Raw genomic sequence first — 16,454 nt, forward strand, 5'->3', positions numbered from 1 at the left:
ATATACCTGGTATCACACAGCTTCATAAATTACTTTTTACCAATTAACAATATACGTGCCCTTTTCTGAGGCATTAAATATTCTATAGTATAGTTGTAAGAAATCATTGGATAGCTACACTATAATTTATTTGACTAATCCTTACTCTTAGACTTGGAGGTGTTTCCCAATTTTCCACTATTATTTTTTAAAAGTGCTGGGTGAAAATATTTGTAAATAAATATTCTTGGGTACAATTCTGAGCAAAAGGAGTGCCCTTATTTTAGGTTATACACGTATGTGCATTTTTCCAAATTCTCTCTGAAAAGATTGCTTAAGTCACATTTATACCAGCGTATAAGAAACTAAATGTTTTGTCACATTCTCACCAACACTAAGCATTAACTGTAACAGAGCTGTGCCAATTGAACAAGTGTAGGAGATTAACTTGTTTTCACATGTTTTCCGTTCTATATTGCATTTGTCAATACATTCGTGGTATCAAGCTTTGCTCCTTAAATTGTGTCTCAGCCCAGCCTTGACTGACACACAGCGTTTTACTGAGGAATTTTTCTAGGTTCTTGTCCATTTATTTCCAAGGTTTCTTTCATTCTGGGTGTGTTGTGAATCAATAATTTCTGTTGCTTTCCTTGATCTTCTCTTTTGCATATTTTCATAAATTGTGAAAAGTTTCTGGCATGTGATAACCCTCTTCAAATACTTTTAGGAATATGTATTTTCCCTATTTAAAACAACATTACTTCAGCCATTTAAGTAGGAATCTAGAAGTGTAGCCGAAAAAGCTATGAAAATTAAATACATATATATATATTTATATATCAGATCCTATCCAGGAAGTCCAAAGAATTGATATTTTTAAAATTGCCTTTCTAATCAAGTTAGTTAGAACAATTTAAATTTTGATTTAGAGTTTCTGGAGATTTCTAAATTATGCTTTTATTTTAAAAATTTTTATGGTCTAATTAGAGAATATGGCCTGTAGAATTCTGGCATTACGGACAAAATGAACATTAAAGAGCTTTCACTTTTCCTCATTGCTCCTCTGTATTCCCAGAGTTATCCTTTTTTTTACCCTTCCCCTTTCCTTACTCTCTGCCCACTCCTATAACCTCTACACATCTACACACACACACACACATCGCACTTCCTTATCAGAGAAAGATCTTGGTTAGGGTTGCCAGATAAAATACCAAACACCCAGTTAAATTTGAATCTCAGATAAACAAAGAATTCTTTTAAAAATATGAGTTTGCCTCAAATATTGCATGAGACATACTAATACTAAAATAAAGTTGTTAATCTAAAATTAAAATTTACTGGGCCATTCTTTTTTTTTATTTGCTCAATCTAGCAACCCCAAAATTGACCTTAAGTCCTAAAATGCTCTTATCCAGGATTTTGAGCAGTTGCACAATTTCTAAGAAAGAAGAATGGGACAGAATCCTTCTTTAGCCATGATTAAGCTCTGTCACCTGGAATAATACGATTTTCTTTTTTTCTGTATATGCATAGAGAGAGGCAGGAATGCCAGCTCTGGGGTTTGTCCTCTTACCTGGTCCCCACAACTCGGTGCACTGCTCCTGCAGAGTGGGGCACAGACCCACCAAGCAGTAGCCCTTTCCATTCTGGCAAGGGAAGCCATTGACTTGGAATCGGTCCTTAGGGCAAATACCAGATTCACCATCACACATTTCCGGCAGGTCACACTCGTCTTTTGCTGGTCTGCACACCGTACCAGGCTTTTTAAGCTGTAGGAAAATAATAAAGGAGAGAAGACTTTTTCCACCCAATTTACCCTAATATCTCAAATGAATACAAATAAGATTTTCCCTTTGGCCCTTTATCGGCAAGGTGTTTTGAGGCATCATTTTATTCTAGTTTACATTTGCACTGTCTCCTATTATATCACTTTTATTGACTTTGGCCAATGCCCTAAGTCATTAAGCAATCAATATTTCTGAATTTGTAGAACAAACACTAAGGAAATAGCAATGAGAAAAATACAGAAGAAAACCAAGCAACATCCTAGATGTGAGGAAGGCAGTTATTTCTCTCTTTGTTGAACACAACTTTGTCGAGATTTCCAAGGAGATTTTAATCTGCAAATTCAGGATTTATTGGTAACATGGATCTTACATTATGAAGGAAGATAAGTTTATAAGCACCAGATCAACACGGTCTCAGACTTTCCCAGGCATCACATTTCCTAATCCTTAATTCGTTTTATTGTATGTTGAGATATTTCAACTAATTTCTTCCTGTGGAATGATTTATCATAAGGGAGAAATAACCAAATATTCATTTGATTTATGAGTTCCATTGTCATCTACTTCTACAAATCGTGCTCTTATTTCCTCAGAGAAACTTTAGTAAAACAAATTCTGCCATTTACTCAAATCTGAAGAGGCCTGTGTGGCCATTGGAAGCATATCTTTCACTAGTTGAAGTGAGCAGGCAGTTTCTCATAGCATCAAAAAACTTTCAATATCTTTATGATGGTGACAGAATAAAATCCAAATTTTAATTGGAGCATATAAGACCCTCCAAATTCAACCCACGCTGCTCCAGCCAGACTAGCTTTCTTATCAGCTGTCACACAATCCATGCTTATTATCTTTGGTTCTCTTTCTATTTTTTCTCTCAGCCTCCAAATGTGGAATTTTTTTTTCCTCTTTCTGTCCACTTTTCTAAAATCTATTCATTATTTTCCAGACTAATTGAAAGCCTCATTTTCCATGAAGATGCCTCTTGACTTCTTTCATGCACACTGCTGCTTCTTTGTTCCACAGGTGGTGGGGAAAGAGGCCTGAACTTGGGTTTGGAGGATGTAGGGTTGAATCTCAGCTCTGCCAGTGGCTAAGTGCGTAAACTTAGAAAATGGATTTAGTCTCTGAAAATCCTTTTCCCCATCTCATATTTACTTTACAAGGTCATTATGAAAATTAAGTGAAACTGTAAGTACCAAGTACTACACGAAGAACAAATACCATTAAAATATCGACCTAAAATATCAGACATATTTCCATCTGTTTCAGGTAGGTATATCATTTCTGTAAGGAAGTAGCAAGTTTTTCAAGGCCAAAGAAAACTTTTTTTTTTAAATCTTCCACAATCTCTAACAAATAGCACTTAGTAAACACTTTTTGAATACTACTTAAGTTCTCAAATTTTCTTCCTTTTGGCATCCTTTATTTCTTTCTTCCTAAAATTAAAAAAAAAAAATCTATCCTAAACACTATCTATAACCCAGTATGTCATCTATATACTCCTTCTACAAATAGTTATTGAGCATTTAAAATACATGAAATTCTGCGCTAGGTGAGCATGGCATTCCCCTGCCTGCCCTTAAGATTCAATTAACAAAGGAGACAGACACATAGACAAATAATCATGATATAGAATTCAATGCAACAGTGGAATGTAAAATACTGAACTCTAACTTGAAGGGAAAGTCAAAAAGCCCCACCGAGAAATAACATAGCTTCCTCATTTTATGTCTTCTTTCTACAAATTTCACCCTGAAGTGACCTCAAAGGTTGAAGATAAGGGAGCACCCATATTATTCAAAATAAAAGCTTTTCTACCAAACCCATCATTAAAGAAATATGTGCCCAATTATGAGATTTGGTACAAGAAGATTGTGGCATCTCAAGAAGCAGGAGGTTGAAGTGACAGTATTGGCTTTGGAACCGGTAGTATTTAGAGATTGACACTTAGTGACTTAATTGTCTTTATATTTTCTGTTCTGAGCCTCTGTTTCCTCAAAAGCTAAATGATATAATATCTACGTCAAATGGGGTGTTGGAGGATCAAACAGCCCATATTTGTTATGTACTCAGTGAGAACTTGACAGATGGTAGGTCGCATTATTGTACAGACAGAAAAATATTACTTTACTTGTTTCATTTCACATAACCCCTGAGATTTCAACACAGAAAGAATAAAGGGTAATCATAGCTATGAAGATAGAATAAAACAGTCTTACCTGGCACTTTTCACAGCATTCTCCTAATGCACATTGAAAGCCTGCTTTGATTTTGCATGTTTTAGCATCACAGCAAATGTTGGTACATTCCTAAGAAATACCAGAAACAAATGTAAGTGCTGAATTACTTTTGGTCTCATTTTGGCACAATTCAGAATATAGTTTATTCATCACACAGACCTTCCTTTGGTGTAGTCTGAAAGTAACTTTCAGGAAAATGAAAGATAAAACAAAGCTTAACATTAGGAAAACTGAGATTTGGGAGCAATTGACGGTTTGTTATTTATCTGAATTCTACTTACAGTCTAAAAAAATTGAATATATTTTCTAGTTCCCCCAGTCTCCCACGGTAATATTGAAAAAGATCTATTTTGTGTAAAATATAAGAGCAAACAAAAGGAAAAAGGAGTTTTTCAAAAAAATAAAATTCATCTAAATAGATAAAAAACATAATTAGTTCAACTAATCAGTTTTGTACCTATCCAGTAGTAAATTTAATCTCTAAAACATGTAACTGAAAATATAATTCGAAAAATTCAGTTCTTTATTGAATTGCGACATTTAATTCTTCAACTCTGTGTAAAGCAATATATTTCATTTTGTACTCACTGCCTTGTTTCTGAGAAATCAGACAACTTCCTGATTGTAGCTGTTTAGATTCCCAAAGAGGAGTGATATATTTAGAATTACAACATTTACGGTTAAAACTCTTATTCTTATGTCATCTGGCAAAAAGTCCTCTTTCTCATGGAATGAATAAAGTTGTAATCCTATTTTGCAATTACTGAGACACTGACCCCCTGAGAGATTGACATGTCATTAATACTAATTGTTCATAAGATGGGGGCAAAGGTACCATTCAGAATCCTGGCGGCCCTGTGAACAGGGTGGGACCAGGTCAGACACTTCTAATCGTAATAAGTCCTGAGTCGCAAAGAGATGTGGTAAATCCCAGTACAGGGTGGTTCCGGGATTGCCAAAAAAAAAGATCTAAATCCCTATATTGACTCCTTTATGTACCAGCTCAGTAACCTTGGATAAGCTATTTACACTCTCTGAGCACCATCGCAGTATTGTCTCTAAAGTAACCGCTCAGGAAGTCATAGGCACATGAGAAATGTGAAGTACTTCTGATAGAATGGAAGGGAGGTGTACACAAAGTCCCAGGTGGTGAGTGGTACTTCAAAATAAGCAATGAACAACAGACTTCATAGGTCCTCAAGAAGGTCTGTTAAGCAACGCAGTGTCATTGTTCAAAAGGCTGGCCTGACAAAGATCGACAAATGGATATGTACAGAAATCACAAGAAACATGAAACTTTGTAATGAACCACCCTATATCATTTTATAGTTTATCTTCTCAGCAATTGAAAAACAAACTAGACTTTTTTAGAAAGGACTTGGTAGTACCTCAGAAGTCCCACAATCACAGTCCTCTCCCATTTCTACCATCTGGTTCCCACAGATCGGAGTAGATATGATATCAGTAGGCAATGGAGCATTAGAGAGGCAATTTGATAATTTATCTTCAAAAAACTTGTCATAGCTGACACGGCTACAGGAACTGAAGTCTGTAGGTATATAGAAACTGTGAAGACAAGGAAAGAGAAAAGAGAATGAGATCATACTGAGCAGGTAGGGGACATCAGCCATTGGGTATAATATACCCCAAAGCTGCCCTCAAAGATCAAACCAAATCGACTAATGAACTGCTAAATCATAAGCTCATTAATGTGCCTGAATTAGCCCACTTGTGTGGACATAAATACCTCCAGCTTAATCAGCAAATATGGTCATACTCTAAAATATGGCATCCAGGCTGCTGTTTTAAAAAAAAGAAAAATGCTTTGGACTTATCTAGATAATATTCTTCAGCCTTAGGTCATTTTGGTTGCAAAGTCCTAAAGGTGGCAAAATCATACTTATTTACATGTCTAGGAATTCACTTTTCTTCAAAGGAATTCTTATTGACAGGATTTATTCGTTCCACAAATAAAAATGAGGTTTAAAAATGCTGTAATATCTGGGAAAGATAACACCGGATATGCAAGTTGTATGCAGGCATATGCTATTTTGTGGAAGGGCATGGGAGACTAATCCTAGATTGAGTGAGCTGAGAAAGGGAAATGGAAAAGAGAGAATGAACACATAAAAGAGATTGTGGAATTTGTAAAGGTGAGATTTCCTGCTAATTTTGCCTAAATCAAGACAGAAATGTGTCATCTTTGCGCAGATTCTCTCTTCACCATCCTGTGAGAACTTTCTTCTTTAGACTTTTCTCCCAGAACTTTTTCGTATCACCATCCAATCTGAACTTATTGAAAATTTGATAAATGCTAATGATTTTCTGAAACCAGGTCTTGTGTAGATTGAGGATACAACGACAAGTCACCCCAACAGCAAAGAGACAGCATGCTTAAACTATGTCTTAGTTAATGAAAAATACTACAAATTGATGAGGGATAAGGTGGTTTGATACATATACACATTCATGACTATGCTACTTAATCATTTAAAAGTTTGACCACATCGCTGAAGATGATGTAAAAAAGTACCACAGCCCAGAAAGAACCAAAAACAGGGAAAATAGCATCTTCCCGGATAGTCTCACCTTAGTGCTTTGTCCATCACACATTTTGTAGAAGGGCACATGCAGACATAGGAGTCATGAAACATTCCAAAGTTATGGCCCATTTCGTGGGCCATTGTCCCTGCAACTCTAAACACATTGTCACTGTGGTCCTAAGGGTGAGAGTAGGAAAACAGATCCTCTGGTTTGCAAACTGAATTATCACCCAGAATGTAATTAAATATTTTTACTGTAGCCAAGTGGAGTAGAGAGACTGATTTTAGCTTCACTCTCCTCACCCTACCCACCATGTGCTCTTCTCTCCTTCTCCCTCTCCCTCTCCCTTTCTCTCCCCTTGCTTCTCTTGCCCCCCCAACACACACATACACACACACACACACACACACACACACACACTCACTCACAACTTTGCTACCAAATGCCCATCACAGAGCATATTGCCTGCTCTTTGTTCTTGAGAATGAGGAATATTTATAATGAGGAAAGGTTTTGTGGTTTCTGCCATGAGAGATAGTGGTAAAATTTCCTCAACAATGATAAGAAATCAGAAGTGTTTTTGGATGATTCACCTCCCTCCCACTGTCTTACTTTACAGACCTTCTAATTCATTTGGAGGGCTTTGATATGTTTAGCCAATAGGGCCCTTAAAGTGTTCTTTAACCTAGAACTTTAGCACCATTGGTATCTTTTTTCAGTTCTATTACCACCAAGACTAGATATCAGTCAATTATGGGCTTGCCCCATTGCATGAAGTCCAGCTAGTGGTCAAACCAGATTGTTTCTGATTAGAAGTGTTGGGCTGGAGGCTCCAAGTTATCCAGAGAAATAAAACAATACTAGAAAATCATTGCTGTTTGTAATTTCCCAGTAGGGAGACAGAAATGTGCCAATAATACTCACCCACAAAAACCTGATTCCCTTCCTTACCTACTTCATTTCTAAGAACCAAATAAAGAGATTCATCAGGTGCAGTACAAGACTGCCAAACACCTGTGTAAGATGGGAAGTTAATACCTACCATTCACGATATGATTTCACACTGTTCATATGAATTTGGTAAGCCTTGCTATTAATTAAGACGGAGTTCCTCAAATGGGAACAAAAACAAACCAAAAATTAGGAAAAATCGAAATGTGTGTAGGTAGAGACTTTCCCAGTTGCCTTATTTGAGGTTCCTTCAAATTTAGGGTATCTTCCTTTAAATAATTATTTTCATAACTTAAATGTATTTTTCCCCTGGAATAACCTCCATAAACAAGATAATACATTAGGAACATGCTGGGTTTATACTACATATGCAAGATTGATTCAACATTTGACATTCAACGTTAATCATGTCAAGAGACTAAAGGAGACAAAGTACACCATCTTTTCAATAGATTCAGAAAACAGAGCATCTGACAGGCTTGAACTCAGAACCCACTGCGCCTCTTCAAAACAAACCTGAACAATGCCAACAGAATGATAAGGAGAGCACATTGTAAACATGAAAGCAAGACCCACAGTCGTGCCAGAAAGTTCTGTTGCCCTGCAAAAAGAAAAAAGAAAAAAGAAATTGATATAACAATTTATGATTCTAAGCTATATTTTCTACAGACAATTCATGCAGAATTCTAAATGGTCAGCAGAGAAACATTGTGAATCATCACTCTTAAATACAGAGGATATCAAAAAACAAGTATGCACATTTTGAGAAAGGAAAACTGTATTAAAATTGTAATACTCAATATATACTGATAACAAAAGATGAATGGATACAAGTTACGTTTGACTTCTGCAATGACAAGAGGTGCTTAAAGTGGTTACCATCAGCATACAGACACTTCTGATTACGGTGAACTTTTTGTGTTTTTCAGTTTCAGGTGTACAAAACAATGTAATAGTTAGACATTTACATCCCTCACAAAGTGATAACTCTCTTCTCTCAGTCTACCCCTCTGACGTCATATATAGCTGTTACAATTCCATTGACTAGAGAACTATTTCTTGAGCAATGTTGACCAAAGTGCCCACTTGTATACATTTTTTTTGGCACCCCTGGTATTTCCTTCAGTTTTTGTATTTGAATGAGGCATTTTTCTTATACAATGGTTGTTGTGTAACCTAAATCCAACTACCTGAATGTAATCAATCACTTTTAATATTTTATATCTCATTCATGGTTATTATATTTTTCATTGTGGAATTCATCCCTTATAGAAAATAAAGGGAGATTTTTCTGTCCTAATAAGTGTGTGTGTGTGTGTGTGTGTGTGTGTATGTATATATATATATATGTATACACATATATATAATTTTTTATATATAATGTTGCTATTAGTATTGCCACATATGCTTTTTTAATTTATATTTTATATTTTTCTCATATACTTTTATATCCATTTACTTTTGTTTTCTTTTAGCACTGTTTTAGCTATAGTACCATTTGGAGTCTGGGCCCATTCTGAAAGTATTTGTGTTAATGAAGCATTTATGTTAATTAAAATATTTGTCCTATTGAAGAGGAATTTGAACCATATGCATTTATTTAGAGAGATGATATGTTTGGTGTTAGTAATTTTTAATTTCTTTCCTTGCTTTTGTTTCACTTAGTTTTTCTTTCGAATTGTAATGATTCCATGTTCTTTCCTTGTTATCATTCTTCAGCTCTCTGTTCAAGATCCTGGTCCTGGTTTGTCTCCAGAAATTTTTAAAATTCCCTTAGTAGATGTATTTACATAAAAAATTGAATCTGTATTGTCCCACTTATCAACATATAGAATGAAGTACATTGATTTTGCCATGCAAAATGAGGAAATAACTTCTTCCCACTTTCGATTCACGGTGTAGTTTTAGGATATCCATTATTTTGAAATGATAATTTGTATCATATATGATAATTTAAAGATGTATGGCATTTACATATTCTTTTAAAATCATATTCCAAAATTATTTATACTTAAGTCTCCATTTGTTTGAGTTCCATTCTTACTACCAGTTCATTTATAAAGAATGAAATCTTCCCCCATTACAGAGTTATCTAGTTTGGTTCCTCTTTTTAGTAGGTAGCATGTATTTGGACTGTAAGGTTCCTACCTGGTTATGCCTCGGTAGAGGTATTTTTTTGTTAATTTGTCAGGTAAATGTAAAATTTTCAATGTACAAGTATAAGGACAATTATTTCTTCCCATCATATCTTTTAAGTGTTTTTATCCTGTTTATTTTGGTCTATTCAGAAAATTTACTCTTGATAGTGGATTGGATTGCCATTTTTTTACGTATACATCTATCATCTCTATAATTTGTATCTCTCTACCCTGTTACTCCACATATACTACATACACTACATATACATATACATATACTCCACATATACTCCACATACACTACAATTGGAGCATGGCTGTGGAACCAGTCTAGTAAGAGTTGGATTTCCTTACTATTTAGTAGCTATGAGACCTTGAAAAATCACTAAACCTCTCCAAAAAATGAGCTCAGTCCTGTGATGGGCCCTTGGGTCTGGAACTCACCTTTGCAAATTAAGGAACTGCTGCAGCATTCTTTACAGATAACTCCCAATGAGCCAATCTGGCAGTATTCGTGTCCTGGGTAGTGCCTTCCCTTGAATCTGGATAGGTCTATGACTTGCTCTTGACCAACAGAATATACCAGAGGTGACACTGTGATTTCTAAGAAGCTTTAAAGCTTTCTCCTGGGCCTCTTAGAATGTGTCTTCTAGGGGAAGCTAGTCACCTTATAAAATGTCCAAAACCCTGGGACTGTCATGTTGGAGTAAGTCCAAGTTAGCCACATGAAAAGCTGTACATTCAGACCAGGCAAGGCACCAGCCATATAAGCGAAGAAGATTTAGTTTAAGTCAAGAAATTGTGGACAGATTTATTATGCAGTAATAGATAACCAGCAAATAATATTAATTAATTCTGACAGGACCTAGTCCATTATTTCCCATGACAACCACAGTTTTCTTAGGAAGTGAAACTCAAACAATTTCTAGTCACTTCTTGCTACTTCCTTCTATCCGATCCCAGTGGCAGATTTTCCTCGATGTCTTTTGAAGCATAGACTCAGCAATATTGTGTGATTTACAGATATCAGATTTATTTCCCATCTTTTTTTTTTTTAGTTTGTTATTTCAGCAGGATGGTAGAGGTATGTAACTATCATATTCTATTTTTTTTCTCTCCTAGATGTTTGAACTGAGTAGTGCTTAAAGCTAATCTAAATCTCTCTTGCCATTCTCTAAACCTGTCTGTCCTTTCTGTACAGCCAATGAAAACAGACAAACTTCTTATGAATCATTGCTAAATTATTAGCTGCTCTTTAAAAAAGAAAGAAAAAGAAATACTTGGATCAAAAGTATGAGGGTAAACAGGATCAAATATGTGGTGACGAAAGGAGAAATGACTCTGTGGTGAACACACAATGTGATATATAGATGATGTAATACAGAATTGTACACTTAAAACCTATGTAACTTTACTACCCATTGTCACCCCCAATAAACTTTAATTAAAAAAAGAAGTAAGAGCATATTCAACATAAGATCCAAATGAGTACTTTTTAAACATTTCAATTTCTATATGTAAGCCACTTCCTCTTACCCTACACCCAGAGATACCACTTGCCTTGCCCAGGCTTTGAAAAGTTTCTATACTAAAGACCGTAGAAAGGTCTTTATACATACGTGATTAACTGAGCAATGTCATGATGCTTTCTTCTTCGGAGGACGTTCCCCCTCCATATGGAAAAGTTTTCCAAGGTGAAGCTTGCATTTGGAGTTATCTTTATCTTATCCTCATCATTCCAGATTTCTATGCCAACTAGGGCCACGTGAGTATTGAGCTTTTTATAAAGCTGTCCAAAGAGAATAAATGGCAAAGCAATGACTCAGAATGGTGATATTATCAGTTAATATTTTAATGGACTTTAGATTTTCACACTTATATAAAACACCACTGTAAAAACCTTCTTTTCAGACATACTTGTGAAATTATCATCTCTTTTTGCAGATGCTAGCATCTCCATTCTTAGACAAGATGTGTTAGATAGTTAGATAGTTCAGGTCTGTAAATTCCTTTATTTAGAGCAAAGGTCCTATTGAGACAAATTTTTCCTGTTTGTATCTCAAGAAATAGTATAATATTCTGTTAGTAGCTCATTATTATTACTTTATTTTTAAAATACTTACTCAATAACTTTGTAAAATTATTAGAGTCATAGTTTTTCAGAGTTAGCAAGGCTGACTTGGTATTGCTTTGGATATTAGAAAAGAAACATGCTATGTAAAAAAGTACTGCATCTGTAAGTGACAATAAAGTACACGGTGCTCTAATTCTTAAACCCAGGCTGAACCAAATAATCTGTAATGCCCATAAAATAACCTTTACAAATCACAAGTTAAGCTTATGAGACAGACAATATGCTTACTCTAAAGATAAAATCTTAAATAGCTACTACAGTTTATAAAACTGCACAGTGTTGGTCAAAGGGTAAAACTTCCAGTTATAAGACAAATAAATCCTGGGGATCAAATGTACAGTATGGTAACTATAGTTACTAATACTATATTACATAATATACTCAAAAATTGCCAAGAGTAGATCTTAAACGTTCTCACCAGAAAAAAGAAATGGCAATTCTGGGACATGGTGGTGGTGTTTCCTAACCTGCGGTGGTAATCATTTTGCAATACATAAGTGTATCAAAGCAAAACATTGAACACGTTGAATTTATACAACATTTGTTATACACGAATTATATCTCAGTGAAGCCGGGAAAAAAAAAACAAACCTGTATAGGGACAGGCTTTCTCATGGGGCAACTTTTTGCTGAGAAACCCAAAGAAATTATTGTTTGTTTGTTTTTTAAAGTAGTTTGGAAAATAATAAAAGCATTGAGGAATGCAATTATCACCAAAAGAGAAGTTAAAATCTAACCAGATTAAAATCCTCCCCTTTATTATTCCCTCAATTTTTGTATCCCTTTCTCGTTTTATTTTATTCACCTGACAAAACTCTAATCCTGGTTAAAAGTAACTCCCCACTATGCCTCTCCTCCACCATGCCCCAGGACACGGATGGGGGAAAGCACGTTCTGCTGACTGCTTCCACTTTGAAGCCATGACTACTAACCCATGTGACTGTTACCCCTCTCCAGCAAACCACCTGCATTTCCAAAATCCACTCCATCTTTGCACCTTTTTTTGATATTTTATCCACTCCTCTTTCTTAGAAATTCTGACAATTTATTTTAAATTTTCACTTTAAAGCAGATGCCCTTGCTTCCAAATTCACTGAGAATATAAAAGCGAACTGAAGAAAACTTCCATAAGCTCCTACCACCCATCTACCCACTGGCCTACACTTGTTCAAACAACCTGTGCTTCTCAGTTCTTACCATCTGCATGAATGGTCTGTGAGCGTAAGGCCGATTGCTCTACTCACGCACTCCATCTCCTATCTCTCCCCAAATAAAAGGGATTATTCCAGCGATTTTCCCAACTCCCTTATGTTGTCAGTGCTTAGCCTTCCATGGAAATGTTCCCATCAGCAGCAAAAAAAGGATGATCCATCTTGGCGGGGAGCAGTGGATGGGGAAAGAATTTCTCTTTGTGACCCTTCCCCATCTAATTTATGCTCCATTGCTCTGCTCCCGTTTATAGCAAAACTTCTGGGAAGAATTTTCTGCATTTACTCTCTCTAATTCTGCTTCTCTCATTCTCTCTGCACTCACTCTAATCGTGCTTTTACTCTTATATTCCACAGAAACTTGCTTCATCTGGATGACTATGAGTTTCTGCTTTGTTAATCCAATGGCCAATCCTCAGTGCTCAGAGCATCTAAAACCATTGACCATTTTTTCTTTTGATAGATTTTTGGTCCAAGTAGCTTCTGGAACAACACTCTCTCCTGGTTTTCCTCCTACCTAACTGTCTGTCCCTCCTTCTTGATCTCTGTCAGTTTCTCCTCCACTCTGATCTCTCCTCAAAGTACTTCAAGGATCTATCTTCAGGTCTCTTTTCTACTTATCTACACCAATTCCCTTGGTGATCTTACACCAGGGTTGGTAATTATTTTCTATAAAAGTCCAGATAAAAAATATTTTAAGGTTGAGGTCGGGTGGTCCTGGTTGCAACTACTCACCACCCCTGGCATTGAGCAGGAAAATAGCCATAGACAGTGTGTAAATCAATGGGGGTGGCTCTGTTTCAACAAAACTCTGTTTTGTAAAAATGCAGCAGGCCAGATTTGGCCAGCATGCTATAGTTTGCTGACTCATGTGTTATGCTATCTATATATACTGAAGACTTAATAGATTTATATCTCTGCTCAGATCTTGCAATTTTGTATATCCAGCATTCCCATCTGGAAATCTTTACCAAAATGATATCCTAAACTTAATGTGTCCAAAATGGAAAGCACAATCTTTCCTCTAAGTAACCTTTCCCTACCATATTTCCTCATTCCTGAAGTTGTTTAGGTCAAAACCTTTAATGTCACTTGACTCCTCTCTTTTTCTTATACTTCCCATCTCCCACTCACCTCACAACCCCTGCTGACTCTATCCAGAAATCACCAATTATCAACAGATCTACTATCACTGCTTTTTCTCAAACCATCATTATTTCTTGTCCTGCGTTATGGCAGAATTTCCCTATCTGCTCTTATTTCCACCCTTGCTTTCCCTCAGTTTATTTTCAATATAATGGGCAAGAGAATCTTCTAAGAACACTCATCTGAAGGTTCTCCAATGGACTCCTCACTAATGAAGAATAACAGTCTTCACATAGGCTCATCAGGGCCTTCAGGTTTTGGCCACTGCTACCTGTCAGATGTCATCAGTTCCCACCTTGGGAAAGTCTTATTATTTTCCAGCCACAATAACCTTCCTGTGGTTCCTCAAACATGACATGTTAGGTTCTGCCCTCAGGTTCTTTGCTCAGCTTTGAACACCCTTCTTTAGGATCAGACACTTCTCTCCCTTCCTTTAGGTCTCCACTCAAATGTCATATTAGAGTGGCCTTCGCTGTTTAATATAGGACCCAAAATGAATCTCTCTCTCTCTCTCTCTCTCTCTCTCTCTCTCTCTCTCTCTCTCTCTCCCTCCCTCCCTCCCTCCCTCCATCCCCTCCCTCCCTCCTTCCCTGCTTTATTTTTCTTTAGAGCACTTTTCACCATTCTATGTCCTCATTATTTGATGTGTTTATGTTTGTCCACTTGAACAAAAATGTAAACTCCTTGAAGGAAAGGCTATTTCTCAGTTTTGTTCCTCCACATTATTTCTGTAATCCAGAAAAGTATCTGTCACAGAGTAGATGCTCAATAAATACGGCCAGTTCTTGGGTTTCCTTAAGAAGAGTGAGCGTGATCTTTGTGGTGAGAAGACAAGATATGACCTTAGTCATGGAATCCACTTTCATTTTCTTTCTATCCTTAGAAGATTTGCAGGACACCACAAAATAACTCATGCATTTCAACATAAGCTAACTATATGTTCAAACAGCAAGAAACTAATGTCTGTGTCCTGATGCCCTCTGGAGCTCTCCACAAGGCAAAGAAAATCAAGGAAATGGCAAACATAAACTGTTTTTCTTTTTCACTCTATGTTCCCCTTTATTGCCTGAGCTTTGAAGTTCAATGTCATGTAAACATTAACTTGCTTCTTAAATAAAGCCAAAAAGAGCAAACTGCAGGGGGAAGAAAAAGATTTAAATAGAAGGGATGTAGAAACATTTTTGAAAGAGTTTGGAAATTAGATGATAAAAATCAAGCTGAAAGAAAAGACTCAACAATTGTACAATAAAAGTGGTCTTGAAATCCGACGAATCTAAGTTCAAATCTTACCCCTACCATTTCCTAACTTTGTGATTTTACACAAGTTACTTTGCTTCTCAGCATCTCATCTTTTTAACTATAAATTGGGTTAACAACATCTTAGGGTTTTTTTGAGGATTAAATAAGATAATAAATAATGCCACTGTGCCAGAGCTTGGCTTATTTTGTTTGTTTTCTGTTTTCTTCCTTCGACTGGCTTTCTATGGAGACAAGTTTGTTAGTATTTTATTTTTTTATGTTTTTGTTTGAATCCTTTTTTATTATTATTAGTTTCAAGTATCCAAAACCATGTAATAGCTAGATAGGTACACCCCTCACAAAGTGATACCCCCAATCTACTACTTCTCTGACATCGTATACAGCTGTCACCATTCCATTGACTCTATTCCCTATGCTTACTCCACATCCTGTGACTATATGTATTAAATTATAGTTGACATCCAGTATTATTCAGCTTCAATTTCTTACTTAGCTTTAGAAAAACAAAAATCTTGCCAACAAAACCACATTTTATACCTTTATGGATCTGTGAATAGTGTGGCAAGTGGGTGAGAAAAATCTTTCTCACGTAATATTCATATTTAATTAAGTAGCAAAAGTCGGGGTCACCCTTCGAGAGCCTGTCAGCAGTTGTAGTCTTAGCAGTATTGATTTTCCTTTCCTGCTCCATGCGCATTCATAGAAACACCAATGGCACCACCTAGCAAATTGTTAAAAATACATTTAATAAAATGCATCATACCATGTTGATGTAATTGGCCATCTCAAACACCCTCTTTCTTATTTCCTCTGGATCTTGATTGTATTTTTTAAACTAAAAAAAATGACCAAGACAAAATATGAGCATTGATAAAAATGAATATAACGGGAAATAAACAAGGCAACTTCATTTTATTTTACTATCAGTGGTTATAATGCATGACCAGTTATAAAAGTTAACACTTAAAAGTGAGAAACAAAGTGCCTCCTATTTCTCTAGTTAAATTAAAGAATTTTCAGGGTAGAGATGCTGTTTTGTTCCCTGAAGTACTAACTCAGTATAAAGC

At 36.0% G+C, this 16,454-nt stretch overlaps 1 protein-coding gene across 7 annotated transcripts in view; it reads right to left on the reverse strand.

Annotated features, from left to right (window-relative positions):
* ADAM28 (ADAM metallopeptidase domain 28) overlaps nt 1-16,454 on the reverse strand; it is a 54,109-nt gene that overhangs the window by 19,266 nt on the left and 18,389 nt on the right. For all 7 annotated transcript variants that reach the window (XR_013995101.1, XM_081076446.1, XM_081076447.1 and 4 more), the window contains exons 8-14: nt 16,151-16,222; nt 11,259-11,428; nt 8,018-8,102; nt 6,596-6,726; nt 5,395-5,572; nt 3,986-4,075; nt 1,553-1,748 (exon numbers count right to left, since the gene is read on the reverse strand). Coding sequence is in view for 6 of the 7 variants with exons in the window: in XM_081076446.1 (XP_080932572.1) it covers nt 1,553-1,748; nt 3,986-4,075; nt 5,395-5,572; nt 6,596-6,726; nt 8,018-8,102; nt 11,259-11,428; nt 16,151-16,222 (922 nt within the window). In the remaining variant the exon portion in view is untranslated. The remainder of the gene's footprint in view (nt 1-1,552; nt 1,749-3,985; nt 4,076-5,394; nt 5,573-6,595; nt 6,727-8,017; nt 8,103-11,258; nt 11,429-16,150; nt 16,223-16,454) is intronic.

This window comes from Rhinolophus hipposideros, assembly GCF_964194185.1.
Source record: "Rhinolophus hipposideros genome assembly, chromosome: 16".
Taxonomy (NCBI): Eukaryota; Metazoa; Chordata; class Mammalia; order Chiroptera; family Rhinolophidae; genus Rhinolophus; species Rhinolophus hipposideros.